The 17318-nt window shown below is 40.5% G+C and overlaps 1 protein-coding gene and 1 long non-coding RNA gene across 4 annotated transcripts in view; both read left to right on the top strand.

The window, feature by feature from the left end:
• Window positions 1-1725: 1725 nt before the first annotated feature.
• LOC123334680 lies at window positions 1726-13288 on the top strand. Its single transcript, XR_006552723.2, has 3 exons — window positions 1726-5633; window positions 8021-8209; window positions 12738-13288. It is a non-coding gene; the product is annotated as an uncharacterized LOC123334680 (long non-coding RNA).
• A 2037-nt stretch (window positions 13289-15325) lies between these two features.
• ELAPOR2 (endosome-lysosome associated apoptosis and autophagy regulator family member 2) overlaps window positions 15326-17318 on the top strand; it is a 218347-nt gene continuing 216354 nt past the window's right edge. For 2 of the 3 annotated variants that reach the window (XM_025291010.3, XM_025291011.3), the window contains exon 1: window positions 15326-15656. In XM_025291010.3, coding sequence (XP_025146795.2) covers window positions 15468-15656 — 189 coding nt within the window. In that variant the 5' untranslated portion in view covers window positions 15326-15467. The remainder of the gene's footprint in view (window positions 15657-17318) is intronic. The other variant, XM_025291015.3, reaches the window with a different exon arrangement.

Below are 17318 nucleotides of genomic sequence, written 5' to 3' on the forward strand. Positions count from 1 at the left end.
TATCAGGTAAGGCTACATACAATATCATCTTTTCCGCTTATGGATACTCAGTTATCCCAGAACTGCCTTGAAAAGTCAGTTTCTCCTTCATGAACTTTTAAAACCACCTTGGTCATGTATCAGTTGATAAATATATGTCTATTTCTAAGCTTTTTACTCTACTTCTTTTCTCTAATTGTCCATCTGTGTAAATAACACCTGATTTAAATATCTATAACTGTATTGAAAATCTTATTATTCTAGTAAGGCAAGTTTTCCAAACTTTTTTTTTCTCCCTCAGTTGAAACAGTAGCTTGACAATTTTTGATCCTTGAATCTCACTACAAATTTTGGCCTCAGCATGTTAATTTGTACACACACATCTGATGGGATTTTTATTGGCATTGCATTGAATTTACATAATTACAGAGCTGTCATCTATATGATTGTTGTTTGTTGTTTAGTCACTCAGTCTGACTCTTTTGTGACCCCATGGACTGTAGCCCGCCAGGCTTCTCTGTGCATGGGATTCTCCAGGCAAGAATACTGGAGTGGGTTGCCATTCTCTTCTTCACATCTATATTATATTACTCTTTTATTTCATGAGCATGATATATCTCTTGATTTATTCAGGTCTTTAATGTTCTTCAGCCTAGCTTTATATTTTTGTCCATAATGATTTTGCATGGTTTTATTAAGTCTATTTCTGAGTATTCTATAAATTTTTATTTTGGTTTCAAAAATATTTTTCAGTTATATTGATGTATAAAATGTAATAGATTTTACCCTGCAAATTTACTAAACTCTTCTTATTCTAGAAATTATCTACAGTTCTGTTGAATTTTCATAACACTCATATCTTGTGAAAGTAATGATATTTTAATTTCTTCCCCTATATCCTGTCTGTTGTTTATTTCCTTTTGGTATTGGCTATAAATTCCAGTAAAAAGCTGAAAAATTGGGCATTCTAGTTATTATCCTGATCAAGAAAGGGAAGTTTTTATCATCGAGTATGACATTTAGTGGTAGTTTTTGTAAATACTCTTTATTAGGTAAAGACAATTTGCTAATTAAAAAAAATCAAGGTTGAATTATTGGGCTGGGGTAATAGAAAGGGAAATAGAATGGGAAAGGAGAGTCTATTGAGTTTTTTTATTCCACTTTTAATAGCTTTAATTTCTAAATGTTCTATGTAGTTCCCACTCCTTTTCTTTCTTTCCTTTCATCCTTCTTTCCTTCCTTTTTTCCTCTTTCCTTCCCTCTAGCTTTCTCTTCCTCCTTCCTTACTTCTTTCTTGCTCTCTCAAACCAGTTTTGTCTTTTTAAAACATTCGTTATTATTTTTCTCTTATATTTTCATTGTCCTTTTAATTTTTAAAATAGATAAGTTTAATATTTCGTCCCTGTCTTCTAAATCCAATATATGAAATCTTTACATATCTGACTTTGCTATCTGTTGTTTCTATTATCACTGACTCTAGGTGTCTTGTTTCCTGATACGTTGTAAGAGTTTTTAAAAATTTATTGTTTTATTTATTTGTTTTTGGCTGTTCTGGGTCGTTGTTGCTGTATGCAAGCTTTCTCTAGTTGTAGCAAGCAGAGGCTCCTCTCTAGTTGTGGTGCAAAGCTTCTCATTGCAGCGGCTTCTCCTGTGGAGCAGAGTCTTGGGTGCTCAGGCTTCAGTATGTGGTCTCAGTAGTTGCAGCTTCCAGGCTCTAGAGTACAGCCTCAGTAGTTGTGGCTCACGGACTTAGTTGCCCCGTGGCATGTGGGATCTTCCCAGACCAGGGATCGAACCTGTGTCTCCTGCATTGGTAGGTGAATTCTTCACTGGTGAACCACCAGTGAAGCCCTGTGTGAGTTTTTAAACTCTAAGTTTATGTGTTTGGGAATTTCATCTTTTGAATTTTTTAAGCCCTGTATTTGCAATTTATATCTCCAGTGACTACTTGCTTTTGCTTCTGCCAAATTTTAGGGAACTCTACCAACATAGAAACACTTTAAATTTTTTGCCTGAGGGTGGTATGAGATTGAGCTACCAGTTCAAGTGAGGGCCAGCTTGTGGGTAGGAATTCCAAGGGGCGATTTAGTGTTTACTTCTACCCAATGACACATTTTATAATAGGCCATTTTCCTTGCTGTCCTCTGGATTTATTTCTAGTTCACATATACCGGGAAAGTTTAGGCCTGTGAGGTACCTGATTTATTAAGGCATCTCCTATCAGATTGCTCATCTTGGTCAGGTAGCTCCCAGGATTTATCTCCTTGTGACCTATGAATACAGAAACCCAAATTCACCTCCATGGGCAAATGTCCTCAAAGTGAAAGCCAGAGTCAAAGTTCAGCTTACTTCTTTGGATTCCTGTATTTACTTAGTTTTTGGTTTCTGAGGGGCCTTATTTTCTTGCTAATATGAGATATAGTTAAAATATTTTTCATTATTTTAATTATTTTCAGTGGCATGGTGTCATGAGTCACATTACTGAAAATGGATTTTTTCCTAGTCCTTGAAAATAATTTATTCCTATAATAAGTTTAGATTGGCATGAAAAAAAATGAGAGGTTGCTTTATGAATAATAGATAGCATAAATATAAGACCAGAGACTAGACATTTATTCATTTATTCACGCTCTTATACATATTTACTGAGAAGTATGTAATGTGAGGTGCTATGTTAAACTGCAGAAGCTGCCAGAAAGTATATTGAAAGGTCCTTGGATTTCAAAGATCACTTGATCATTTATAGGTGTAAATAATAAATTCAATAAAGATCATATAAACTAAATGCTCATACACAACTTGGGGGCTAAAACAAATCATTATTTAAAAAGTGATATTTTAGCTTACTTTGTAGGATAGACAGGGGGAGATCGATACCTGGATGTTCATTTCAGGTAAATGACCAAAGAATGTGAACAAAGGTGTAGAGATAAAAAAATCATGGAGCAGCTGAGATAATTGCATGTTATCTCATAAGCGACTGGATCATAAGCAATTTCAAGGAAATGGTTAATGACAAGGATTGAAAGTTAGGCTGAGGCCAGAACGAGAAGGGCTGTGAATTCTAAGCCCTGTCATTTGAGCTTAAATTAGTGGGGGACTGAGAGTCATTAATAGATGTATTAACTTCTCAATTTTATACAGTTTAAAATGTGTCATTTATGCGGGGCTAATAGTAGAATCAAGACTTAGCTAAATTCAGGACTTCTCTGAGGGTCCAGTGGCTAAGACTCCATGCTCCCAATGCAGGGGAGCTGGGTTCGACCCCTAGGCAGGGAGCTGGATCCCATGCGCCACAACAAAGATTTCACATGCTGCATGAAGATTGAAGATCCCACGTGCCACAACTAGACCTGGCCCTGTCAAATAAATAAAATATCCAAAAACAAAGAGTTAGCTAAACTCTAGCAATTATAAACAGGGGTAAACTAGAGTGAGATGAAGAATGGGGGTGTGAAACAAGTAAAAATGTTGGTGTTTATTCAGGGTGTCTGATATGAATAATCTTGATTTCTGACAATGGCTTAATGTGGTTTATATAATTACTTTCTTCCATTGCTTAGGGAAAAAAATTATTTTCTGAATAGGTTTGAAACCACATCTTGGTTTTTCTTCCATGAGTAACATTCATCTGAGTTGTAATACTGAGGACACGATATTTAGAACCAAATTTCCCCCCCTCATTTTGAAGAGGAAGAACTGAGCTGGTTCCTGCTCTGTTTTGCTTATTTTATCTTACTTTTTAGGTTCTGATGTTATTTTAACAGAGCATCTCTATCAATTTCTCAGGCCACTCCATTTTATTAATAAGGAAAAGAATCATTAACTGTCAATCAGGATTTGTAGTATCAAAATTCAAGGTCTACTTTATAAATGCTAAGGATCAGAAAATTATCAAAGGAACACTAATAGGCATACTGCAAATGGCTAATGTAATTTTAATTTCTGAACCAAGACGAAAAGTGAAAAGATATGTCTTTCTTTACTGTAGTACCAAAACCTCATTAGGATTTGGTCAGCATGTGGGGAAGTGTAACAGCTGAGGCTTTCTCAGGCAAAATACATTAACATTACAAATGAAACTTGGTCTGAATCTATCTCAAGGAGCATTTCATCTCAGAGGTATAGTAAGAATTATATTAGCAGTGTAGTTATTAAGCTCTGTTGAATAATTCTGTGTTTTAAAAAAAGAAAGTGACCTTTCGTATCTCTCAAAGGGATAATAGCTCTACAGATACATTTAAAATAAAGCTAATTGGGACAGGACAAAAGATTTACAAGATTATGTGAAGAAATTTGGTAATCAGTTGAAAAATGCAAAGTATCTTGAACAAAGCATTTCATAATATTAGACAGATGTCCGACCTTTGTCATTTCCTAATCAAACATCTTCATCTTCTGTTACAGGTTGTAAATGGGGAATGGAGGCCAGGAAAATACTGTTGAAAGTTTTCAGTTTTGCACGACTTTGAAACATGGGCACAATTTGTACCATAGACTCAATAGCTAGCATAGCTATTGTTTTTCTTCAGTTATCTGAGTTACATATTTTTCATGTTTTGACATGTTGAAATCTGGGTGTTTTCTGAAAGGCAGTGTCAAAAGAAACATGCTGCAATTCCTATGCTTCTTAGTGGTCATTATCTTTGTGAATAACATTACAGTCATATGTGGTAGCATTCAGATGCCTAAATTAACTTTAGTTTAAATCTATAATATTGCTTTAAATGTTTTAAAGAGAGATATCATTGTAATACTGAAAGGAAATGCTATTTTTTTAATGAAAAATTTTTTTGTTTAAAAATTTTCTATTTTGTACTGAGGTATAGGCAATTAACAATGTTGAGATGGATTTGGGTGAACAATGAAGAGACTCAGCCATATATATACAAGGAAACATTATTTTATACAAAGAAGAACTATTAAATGCCAAGTAGTGAAATCAGAGGTAACAGAAAACTGCCAAATCTACTGAATATATCACAGCATTTCAAAGCCAGGAAAGGTTCTATGACAGATTCGTGGCCTTAAAGGATTATTACTCAGGTGCCAAGCCTCTATTTGTCAAAAGCTTCTGGATGACTTTCAGGAGAAGATAATTTACTTATAGTTAATGGGTAATTCAATGATGGAAAAAGTAAAACTATCAGCTTAGCAAAATAGGAAATACAAACAAAAGTCTAAAATTATACTGCCAATTGTAAAGATGCCCAAGAGGTCAAGATCACAAGCATGGATTATAAAAATCAAGTCACAAGAGTCAAAAATCAACTCAGAAGACTAAGTGGGAAGGCACTGGAACTCAGATATCATTTTAATGGTGGAGAAAGTGCTGTCTCTAATTACATGAATAAAAATATAGCATCATGAGAATGAAAGCAACTGCAAATACATTTAATTTACTGTTTTATTTTGAAAACATAACAAATACTTAGAAACGCACGAAGATCACTGAGATCCAAGATAGATTTACTATCTCTAAATTATTTCACACTAATATGATTCTATTTTGATAGGGTTGTTAAGTTTGAGCTGGGATGACAAGTCTGTATTTCAGTAAGACACAACAAATTGTGTTCTTGTGGACAAAATGGAGAAATATGGCCCAGACTACATAGTGTATTAAAGGTTGAATGACTGGCTGATACGGTCTGGTGAGTATGTTGATAGCATCTGGAAAGACAGTTCTAGTGGTTTGTGCGTGACTCTTTCCTATGTCTCCTTCCATGCAGTGTAATTTGTTGGTAACTCGAACACATGGAAACTTTCTTGTAAAACTTGCAGTTATAAAAATGGAGCAGAGATAAAAATACTTTGGAACAAATCAGTATTTGTAAAAAAAAATTGACAGAGTAATGGACTGAATCCAGCAAGATTAATTTTATAAGGGGTAATTAAAAATCCCAAATCTGGGTATATAAACTGAATTTGTTCAGATAAGCTAGTTCATTATTTCTAATCATTTTGTTATATCTCTTTAAGTCTTAGTTTCCCTATGTGTAAAATGGGAATATTAATACTAACTACTTAACTGTTTGAAGTGAGAGCTCAGCACAGTCTTGGCACATACTAAGTATCAATAGGTGCTGCTGCTGCTGCTGCTGCTAAGTCGCTTCAGTCGTGTCCGACTCTGTGTGACCCCATAGATGGCAGCCCCCCTGGGATTCTCCAGGCAAGAATGCCGGAGTAGGTTGCCATTTCCTTCTCCAATGCATGAAAGTGAAAAGTGAAAGTGAAGTTGCTCAGTCGTGTCCGATTCTAAGCGACCCCATGGACTGCAGCCTACCAGGCTCCTCCGTTCATGGGATTTTCCAGGCAGGAGTACTGGAGTGGGTTGCCATTGCCTTCTCCAATAGGTGCTGCTACTTTCCCAGAAATCCTGGGACAGACCAAATTCTGCCACTTATAGGGTATTTGACCTTAGGTGAGGTACTTTGGGCTTCCCTGGTGGCTCGGATGGTAAAGAATCCACCTGCAATGCGGGAGACCTGAGTTCGATCCCTGGGTTGGGAAGATCTCCTGGAGAAGCGAACGGTTACCTACTCCAGTACTCTAGCCTGGAGAATTTCATGGACTGCATAGTCCATGGGGTCGCAAAGAGTCAGACACAACTGAGTGACTTTCACTCACTCACTCACATTTAAGTCTTTCCCTGGTAGCTCAGTCGGTAAAGAATCTGCCTGTAGTGCAGGAAACCTGGGTTCAATCCCTTGGTCAGGAAGATCCCCTGGAGAAGGAAATGGCACTCCAGTATCCTTGCCTGGAAAACCCTATGGACAGAGGAGTCTGGCGGGCTGCAGTCCATAGGGTCCCAAAGAGTCTGGCACAACTGAGCGACTATCACTTTCACTTTCTTTTCAAGGTACTTATTCTTTCTAAACCTCATTTTCCTCATTTGCAAGTGGCATAAAAATAGTGCCTTTCTCACAGGTGGTTGTCAGGAAAATTAAATGAGATGATGCATATGAGGCCCTCTTCAAGGTACTTAGCACATTGTGAGCTCCTAGTGAATATTAGCAGTCAGAGTGAACATTGGTGCAACTTTCAGAAAAATCCACCTGGACATGAAGTTGAAAAAACTACAGTCTCTTTAGAATATATGGAATTATACGTCTACTCTATTGCATACTAAATCTATGCTACGACTTCAGTTTAAATGTATACTTTCAAGAGGAATATTGGAAAATTGAGGTGAATGTAAAGTCAGATCATGTGAAAAATTGTGGAAGAAATTGGGGACACTTATTTTGGAGAAAAGAAGATGATGATAGAAGAGGCTATTGGAAGGGTTGTCACTGAAAGGGGAATGGGGCTGGCCCTGTTTGGGCCCGCGTTAGAACTGTGACTGCGGCACAGATGTTTTGCTCCCCTGAAGAAAGGCTTCCTTACATGGCTGTCTGCAAAGGTAGTGACTTCTCAGCACTGAAATGTTTTTTAAAGTCTGGAAAGTCATTTGAGGGAGACTTGCCAAGAGGATTCAGGGATTTGAGATGGGATTTGGCTCAGTGATCTTTAAAGGCCAATCCTTTCCTGAGGTTCAGTTGTTGACTTCTTTACAGTGCTTAACATTTAAAACCTTAAAAAAAATCTGCATCCACTCACCTAGTCTTTTCTTCCAAATTATTTGACTGAAGTCACTTACATGAAATAAAAATTGCATATCCCTGACCTTTAAGGGGCTAGAATTTATTTCCTTCCCTGCTCTTATCTGGGTAAATGGATTTGCAGAATCTGTGCATGCCAATCATACTTGTGTTTCTTTTGGAATAGGGAAGTGGATAAAATGATAAAGGAATTGTCAGGTCACAGGATTTCTGATGGCTCAGCTTTAGTTGCTAGCAATGTTCCTGTCTCACCTAATATCAATATTAGCTGATAGGCATGCAAATATTGAGTATATGGTTCACAGACAAGCTGGTTATTGCAGAGGGAAGAGGATTCTTGGAACAATGTATGTACAGAAAAAAAATTGTGTTGACATTTATCTAACTCAGCATAATATTCTGCTTCCAAGTGGTTTAACTTTTCTTTGATTTTTTAGTTCATGCCTCCTGGCCTTAGAATTATGTGCTGAAAAACTCAAGGACCAATCCTCTGCTTTTACATTGATTAACAAATAAATCATGAGTGGCTCTGAAGGACAATGAAGGGAACTCCTCCAGTGGGTACAATCCTTATGGTGAACTCTACCAGGAAGGTGACATGATGTCAGCTCTACACCAGCTCACAGGTAATAACTAAAAGTTAGGCCATTTGGTGAAGGAATCTGGGAAGAATAGGATTGGAGTTTTGCTGATAAGGAGGATTGGGGAAGAATTATGTGTGTGTATCTCTTGAAACGGGCCTAGCCTGTGGGAATATTAATATCCCATGTGAATTTTCACCACATGGTCAATGACCAGGTAAACCAGATGACTCGCCATTGACGGCAGTCAGCTTCTTTCCCTAGTGACCTTACTGTGTCAATGAGCTTATAAACAATAGTGCACCATAGCAGTGATGGTGATTGGATATGCCTCCATAAAGAAATTGATTGCCTCTCTCTGAGGTTGACCTGGCTCTCCCACTACTGCTAAATGCCAATCAGCCAGATGTAGAGACCAATAGAAAGCTCTCCATATTGTATAACAATGAGAGGGCAGCCTACCTGCTGGTTGCTTATATTGAGTCCTTTCCATTATGGAGTGAACAGTATTCTGTCCTCACTGGAGTAAACACAATCTGGTTCTGGTTTGTTTTCCTGGGCCATTTTGCTGAGTCTGTTGACTTAATGCCTTATTTACATCTTACCTTATTATACCATGTGTTCTCATAGAATATTGTTTTTATCAAGAAACTCATTTCACAGCAAAATAATTAAGGCCAGTGCTCTTGGGTTTCACTAGTAATTCCATAAAACCTTCACTCAAAAGCACCCAACTTACAGCATAGCAGAATGATCCAAGGAACCAACTTACTGAATCAGCTGGGAAATAATGCGTTTTTACATTAGGATGTTATCCTTCAGTATAAAATATACAATATTATCTGAACTAGTGACTAATATGTGATGCTGTTTCTCCCCAAACCAGGACATATTGGTCCAGAAATCAAGGAGTACAATGTGGGTGGTATTTCTTATTACTATGCTGAATGACCAAAGCACAAAATTTTCCTTCCCAAGTCCAAGTCCTGCTAGCCTGAAGGTCTTATTATTCAGTGGATAAATATTCCATTGGGGGAGACAATTGAACTGAAATTTGGGATGTTAAAATTGCTTTTGGCTTTTTGGGCTCCTCCTGCCAATGGACCAGGAAGAAAAATAAAGTTTACTAGAGTGGTTAACTATGAGTTTCTAAGATGGAGCTCAGGAATTCCTCTGGAGTACCTCCTAGTATTGTGATATCCAGTGCCGAAAGTTAATGGCAGACCACTGCTGCTGCTGCTGCTAAGTCGCGTCAGTAGTGTCCGACTCTGTGCGACCCCATAGACGGCAGCCCAACAGGCTCCTCTGTCCCTGGGATTCTCCAGGCAAGAATACTGGAGTGGGTTGCCATTTCCTTCTCCAATGCATGAAAGTGAAAAGTTAAAGTGAAGTCGCTCAGTCGTGTCCGACTCTTAGCGACCCCATGGACTGCAGCCTACCAGGCTCCTCCGTCCATGGGATTCTCCAGGCAAGAGTACTGGAGTGGGGTGCCATCACCTTCTCTGATGGCAGACCACAGCAACCCTATATAGCAAGTATTGCCAAGGTTCAGACCTACTCAGGGATTAGGCTTTTGATCAGCCTATTAGCCAAAGAACCATGACCAGCTGAGGAGCTGTCTGAGCATGAATGAAGGAGGAAGAAAGTGATCAATGCCACAGATAATCTCAGAAGCAATTGCAGAAATGGAAATGATTGTCCCTGCCCACAGTTTCTCCCTTATCCTTTTATGTATATAATCATATATTAATTTTTTCTTTTATTAATATAAGTCTCATTTGGGGAGAAACAGCATCACATATTAGTCACTAGTTCAGATAATATTGTATATTTTACACTGAAGGGTACCACCCTAATGTCAAAAGGCATTATTTCCCAGCTGACTCAGTAAATTGGTTACTTGGATCATTCTGCTATGCTGTAAGTCGGGTGCTTTTGAGTGAAGGTTTTGTGGAATTACTAGTGAAACCCAGGAGCACTGGACTTAATTATTTTACTGCGAAACGAGTTTCTTCATGACCCAGATAACCACGATGGTGTGACCACTCACCTAGAACCAGACATCCTGGAATGTGAAGTCAAGTGGGCCTTGGGAAGCATCACTACAAACAAGGCTAGTGGAGGTGATAGAATTCCAGTTGAGCTATTTCAAATCTTAAAAGATGATGCTGTGAAAGTGCTGCACCCAATATGCCAGCAAATTTGGAAAACTCAGCAGTGGCCACAGGACTGGAAAAGGTCAGTTTTTATTCCAATCCCTAAGAAAGGCAATGCCAAAGAATGCTCAAACTACTGCACAATTGTACTCATCTCACACGTGAACAAAGTAATGCTCAAAATTCTCCAAGCTAGCCTTCAACATTATGTGAATGGAGAACTTCCAGATGTTCAAGCTGGATTTAGAAAAGTCAAAGAAACCAGAGATCAAATTGCCAACATCCGTTGGATCATCAAAAAAGCAATGGAGTTCCAGAAAGACATCTACTTCTGCTTTATTGACTATGCTAAAGCCTTTGACTGTGTGGATCACAATAAACTGTGGAAAATTCTGAAAGAGATGGGCATACCAGACCACCTGACCTGCCTCCCGAGAAATCTGTATGCAGGTCAAGAAAAAAGTTAGAACTGGACACGGAACAACAAACTGGTTCCAAATCGGGAAAGGAGTACGTCAAGGCTGTATATTGTCATCTTGCTTATTTAACTTTTATGCAGAGTACATCATGAGAAATGCTGGACTGAATGAAGTAGAAGCTGGAATGAAGATTGCCGGGAAAAATATCAATAACCTCAGATATGCAGATGACACCACCCTTACGGCAGAAAGCGAAGAACTAAAGAGCCTCTTGATGAAAATGAAAGAGGAGAGTGAAATAGTTGGCCTAAGACTCCACTTTCAGGAAACTAAGATCATGGCATCTGGTCCCATCACTTCATGGCAGATAGATGGGGAAACAGTGGAAACAGTGACAGACTTTATTTTCTTGGGCTCCAAAATCACTGCAGATGGTGACTGCAGCCATGAAATAAAAAGACGCTTGCTCCTTGGAAGACAAGTTATGACCAATCTAGACAGCATATTAAAAAACAAAGATATTACTCTGCCAACAAAGGTCCATCTAGTGAAAGCTATGGTTTTTCCAGTAGTCATGTATGGATGTGAGAGTTGAACTATAAAGAAAGCTGAGTGCCGAAGAATTGATGCTTTTGAACTGTGGTGCTGGAGAAGACTCTTGAGAGTTCCTTGGACTGCAAGAAGATCCAACCAGTCCATCCTAAAGGAAATCAACCTTGAATATTCATCAGAAGGACTGATGTTGAAGCTGAAACTCCAATACTTTTGCCACCTGATGCGAAGAACTGACTCATTAGAAAAGACCCTGTTGCTGGGAAAGATTGAAGGTGGGAGGAGTAGGGGACGACAGAGGATGAGATGGTTGGATGGCATCACTGACTCAATGGACATGAGTCTGAGTAAACTCTGGGAGTTGGTGATGGACAGGGAGGCCTGGTGTGCTGCAGTCCATGGAGTTGAAAACAGTTGGATACTACTGAGTGACTGAACTGAACTGATTGATTAGATAATCAATAATCAACTGAATAACCTACAGTTAAATTCTAAAATAAATAAGTACAAAGGAACCACAGAGTTTTTTTAGAATTTTCCTTTCTCTACCAGTCTGCATGCTGGTTTTAATTACTTAAGGTGAACACGTTTTCTCTAGGTGAAAATCCTATGAGAAAATCATTTATTGAAAGTGGCAAATTGTCCCATTTAGGAAAATTTGTAATTGTCATGTAAGCTAAGGTGACTGGGATGACTTTTATTTTTTACAAGGAAAAAACTGTTTTTAATCCATTAACCATGTTGTTAGGTCCCACTTAGGTGACAAAAATAATAATATAATTTGACTCAAATTCTGAATGGATTAAATAATAAAAACATATAAAGAAAGTAATAACAAAATAAGAAAATATAGGCATCTATTTGATCTTGCAAAGGTACAGTACCTCTGAGCATAAAACAAAGGAAGAACTCACAAAAGGAAATGTGGCAATATTTGAGTACATAAAAATGACAGTCTTTTGCAGAAAAGGTCACCAGAAACAAAATTAAAAAGAAGACTACAAACTGAGAGGAGCATTTGTGACATATATGGTAAGCAAAGGTATAATATATAAAACTTACAAAGACTGCTTACAAATCAATAAAAAAGATTGAACTGAAATAGAAAAATGGTCAAAGAGTGTCAGTGAAAAATTCACACACCAACAGGAGAAGGAACTATATAGCTGGTAAATATATGTGAAAAATTATTGTGTTACTGAAAGAAGCTCTTTTGCCCCTTTTCTGCTTGCTCATTCCTGTTCCTCTCTAACCCTAAAAGAATCTAATTATAGGAATGAGATTGCTAGACAATTTAACTTTACTCCTGACTTATATTCTACTGAATGCACACCATGCCATGCCTAACCTGTGAATTCCTTCCTTAGACTAAAAGAAAAATGAATAATTAAATAGTTAAGCATGAGCAGCTCTGTACCCCCAGCAGCCCCCTTTGCAATCCTGCAGGCAGATGACATGGGCAAGATGACATCTGAAGAAAAGATAAAGAGGAGTCAGCCGGTCTGTGCACAGTGAAGAATGGTGCAGAATCTAAGCTTGTACCTTGGTAATTCACTGATATTCTTTCCCCCCTTTCCCTTCAAAAACTCTCATGGCTGAGCAGAATCTGGGGAGTTGGTTCTGGCACATGAGTCCTCCTTCTCTTCAGATTGCCAGCCTTCTGATTAAGGCAAACTTTTCTTTCTACCAACACTTGGCTCTCCATTATTGGCTTTTGAGTGGTGAGCAGCTGAACATGAGTTTGGTAACATTACTAAATAAAAAAAATACTATACATTTTAAAAATATTAACAGTCGCATTTTTCTCTTTTACAAAAATGGCAGATACATGAAGCATTATAATTTAGAAAGTTATGAAGTAAGTACTCATAAACTGCTGATAGCAACTGATAAAAATTTTTTTAAGGAATTTGTGCACTACTCACCAAAACCTTTAAAAATGCACATGCTATGTAATCCAATGATTTCAAATTTAGAAAAGCATCATAGAAAATTAAAAGGAGATGTATATTCATTCTAAAATTACTGTTGTTGTTCAGTCACTAAGTTGTGTCCGACTCTTTGAGACACAATGGACTGGAGCATGCCAGGCTTCCCTGTCCTTTACTATCTCGTAGAGTTTTGTCAACGGAGAAGGCAATGGCACCCCACTCCAGTACTCTTGCCTGGAAAATCCCACGGACGGAGGAGCCTGGTAAGCTGCAGTCCATGGGGTCGCGAAGAGTTGGACACAACTGAGCGACTTCACTTTCACTTTTCACTTTCATGCATTGGGGAAGGAAATGGCAACCCACTCCAGTGTTCTTGCCTGGAGAATCCCAGGAATGGGGGAGCTTGGTGGGCTGCCATCTATGGGGTCACACAGAGTCAGACACAACTGAAGCGACTTAGCAGCAGCAGCAGCAGAGTTTTCTCAAACTCATGTCCACTGAGTTGGTGATGTTATCCAATCATCTCATCCTTTGTCACCCCCTTCTCCTCCTGCCCCCAATCTTTCCCAGCATTAAGGTCTTTTCCAATGAGTTGGCTCTTTGCATCAGGTGGCCGAAGTATTTGAGCTTCAGGTGAAGCATCAGTCCTACTAGTGAATATACAGGGTTGAATGATTAATAACATTGAATACTTGAGAAACAGTGCCTAATATCCAAAAGTAAATTATATATAATCCAAACAGTAGAATATATTATATATTATATGGTTACTTAAGTTGTGCTGTCAGAGACTTTAATGACTTGAGAAAATATTAATACTAAGGAAAAAATAAAAGCAGGTTACAAATTATAATCCCAGTTTTGCAGCAGAGACGCAATTAAATGCCAAGAAGGAAATACCTCAACATGCTAATACCACTAATAGTATCTCTGGGTGGTGGGTTCCCTAGTGATTTTATGCTCTTCCTGATAGTCTTCAATATTTTCCAAAATGTTAACAGTAAACATGTTTTTTTTTATTTTATTTTATTTTTAAAGTTTACATAACTGTATCAGAACACATGAAACAGGATAGAGGGAGAGAAGGAGAGAGAGAGAAAGGGACTTGCACATTTTACGTGGAAATGTTTATTAAAGGGACATTAGGATAGTGCCACAGGCAATTCAGTTCAACTTACATTGGGTCCGCCAGGTAGATGTCTCTAGGTGCTCAATTAAAATAAATCTGGGTGCTGCTTTTGAAGAACAGGATAACTCATCCCTTCACAGAATTTTAGAGGAAGGGATCTCCAACACTGAGGAAGCTGTAATGTTCGTCTTGCTCACCACTTGATGCCCACCACCCAACTCAACATGTTTTTGAATGAAAGAAAAAGACTACCCCAGTTATCGTACAGATGGAAAACCTGCTTCTTCCAGAACAAAAGGGCTTACTTGTCCAAGGTTGCACAGTTATCCCCGTTAAGTAACAGCAGCAGCATCCATGATCCCTCACTACTGATTTCAACGCGCACCACATCTACTTGTCAGGCATTCTCGGGTGCTTAACAGTGTATCATCTTATTTAACCCGCATAACCACCTATGGGTTAGGAATTGTCATTATTCTCGTCAAGTAAGTTAGAATACTGAGTCACAACCTGGATCTAAATTTCATTCTCCTTTTCTTCCCCGCCATTTGATGCTCATCCAAATCACCCCCAAATTCGATGTGACGCCAGCTAGTTGGATTCTTACGAAAGGATGCTCCTGTGGCTCATCTGGGTGTGTTTGTGCGTAACGCGGGAAGTAGGAAGCATTTAAAGACCGGCCGCCAGAAAACAATGTCCCGAGGTCTTGGATTTTACTCTGGCTCCCCCCGGGGCGCCCCTCCTGGTGGGCAGAGGGGACCGGGGACAGGAGACACCCCGGCCTCTCTCCCCCTCTACAGTGTAATGAAGCTCCAGCCCCCGGCGACCACGCGGCACCCCAGGACCGGAGGGGCTGGGCCGCAGACCCCGCCTGCTGCACCTGCTCTCGGGCTCCCGCGTCCCCGCCCCGCGTCCCGCCCCCGCGCCGCGCCCGCGCCCCGCGGTCCCTCCCTCCGGCGTGACGGGAGCACGGGCGCCGGCCGCCTGGGCCGCGAGCACAGCGGAGCTGTCAGCTGTGAGCTGAGCGCGCAGCCCTAGCGGCCCGGGAGCAGAACGCGCCCCACCCCGGGAGGTTGCTTTCCAGCCGGCCGGCGGGCCGACCGCAGCGGGAAGGAGATGCTGTTCCTCCGCCCGGGGCCGGCGCGGGGGAGGGGCCGGGGGCGGCAGGCCAGGGCTCCCCGCAGCGGACTCTCGCCGCCCTGGAGCCCCGCCTGGATCTGCTGCTGGGCACTCGCCGGCTGCCAGGCGGCCTGGGCTGGGGACTTGCCCTCCACCTCCGGCCGCCCGCTTCCTCCTTGCCTGGAGGTGAGCCGCACCTGCTCTGAAACCTGGAGTTTGCGGGGGGTGGGGGTGGGGGTGGGGGACGGGAGGTGCGGGATGAGGGTCGTGCCCATTTACTGCTCTCTGCTGTCACCTCTTTCCTTCCTGAGAGGACCGGGCTTTTCGTTTGTTTCCAGGGATGAAGTTGCCCGCCCCGAGAAGCTGGCCGAGAGAGGATGTGTGGCTTTGCTGGCTTTGAGGGGATGCTTTCTGCACTCCTGTGTTTTGAGGGCTCTGAAGGACTTGGCGGCGCTTTTCTGGAGTGCCAGGCTTGAGGACCTGGGGCCGAGGAGAGTTTTCACCAAGGGCAGGGGACCGGGGAAGCCCTGCCAGTGGGGTTTGGAGAGCCGGCAGTGCTGCCGAGGGCTTCCAGCTCCCCCTTCGCCACTCCCCAGTGTGTACAAACCCCTTCCTTTGCACTCAGCGTCCTGACAAGGCCCCGGGGACTTGCCAAGCCAGTGTGTGGTGTCGCTTGGCATCCTTTTGGCAAAACATGGACGTGAATTAGGAAGAAAAAGAATGTGTACTTAGGGAAGAGGTGGGTTGGTGATCTAGAAAATTAGAAAAGACAGAGTTAATGTCTCTCCTTTTGGGAGATGTTCATCAGCTGGCTGAAGCACTACTACTGTGTATTTTGAAGTTTGAGATTATCGTTGATATACAGCCAAGAAAGATAAATAGGAGTGATGAGATTTTTTTTCCCCTGCTTTTGGGAGAACTCTACTTAATAATGCCAGAAATGTACAGGGGATGTCATTGGTAGCTGTACTGGGTGTTTATCTTCCCCTTTAGTGTTCCAGAAAGTGCATCCTCTTAATGAAAATCAATGAGGGGAAGGAAGCAACATTTCTGACCTACTTTGAGTGATTATGTTGAGGAGGATGTGAGCAGTGAATACTGTTTTAGGAAGATTGCTAGGAATCAGGGTGATGGGTCATTTTATTTTAATGTAACAAAAATGGGTTAGTTAATATCCCCTCTGGGAAGCAAGACCAGACCTTGTTCCTTTGTGTCACTTTTGAATTTTACCCAGGCTTGAATTATAGAATATCTGCATTCTAGACCTCATCCATCTTCCTCTCCCACAGTCTCAGTCCTAGGACAGACTGAAATGAAAGAAATTCAGATCAAAGGCATGTATACCAGCACACAGTAGTGTTATAATTGGGGAAATCAGGGCTAGAGCTCAGCGAACAGCTGTGTTTAATTTCAGAGCTTATTAGGATAATTAGTTGTTTAATCTGTGTTCTGTCACCTGGGAATAGTCCATTCTTCCAGGCTTCCAGAGAAAGCCCACTTCTTGGTCATCTTCAGATTGAGTAGTTGTAACAGGACAAACTGAAAACCTTGCCTCCAGCCCCTAGTCCCAATTATGCAAAACATTTTTTTTTCCTTAAGTGAAAAGTCAGATTCTTGTAAAATTAATTCTTAGTGATGGAGGCTTTACTTGAAACAGGTGCAAGTGAGGGCTAGTGAGGGGATGGTGGCCACTAGAGCTAGACCGATCCTTTAGGTAAGCACATGTTCTATCCATGCAGACCCAGACAGAATGGAGTTTGCACCCTGAGACAGATATAGTGAAACCAGAGGCAGGGGGTTGACTGAAGGTTCCAGAAGGCTGTGTTCAGTTAATTATAGTGAGTTTAC

This window comes from Bubalus bubalis, chromosome 8, assembly GCF_019923935.1.
Source record: "Bubalus bubalis isolate 160015118507 breed Murrah chromosome 8, NDDB_SH_1, whole genome shotgun sequence".
NCBI lineage: Eukaryota > Metazoa > Chordata > Mammalia > Artiodactyla > Bovidae > Bubalus > Bubalus bubalis.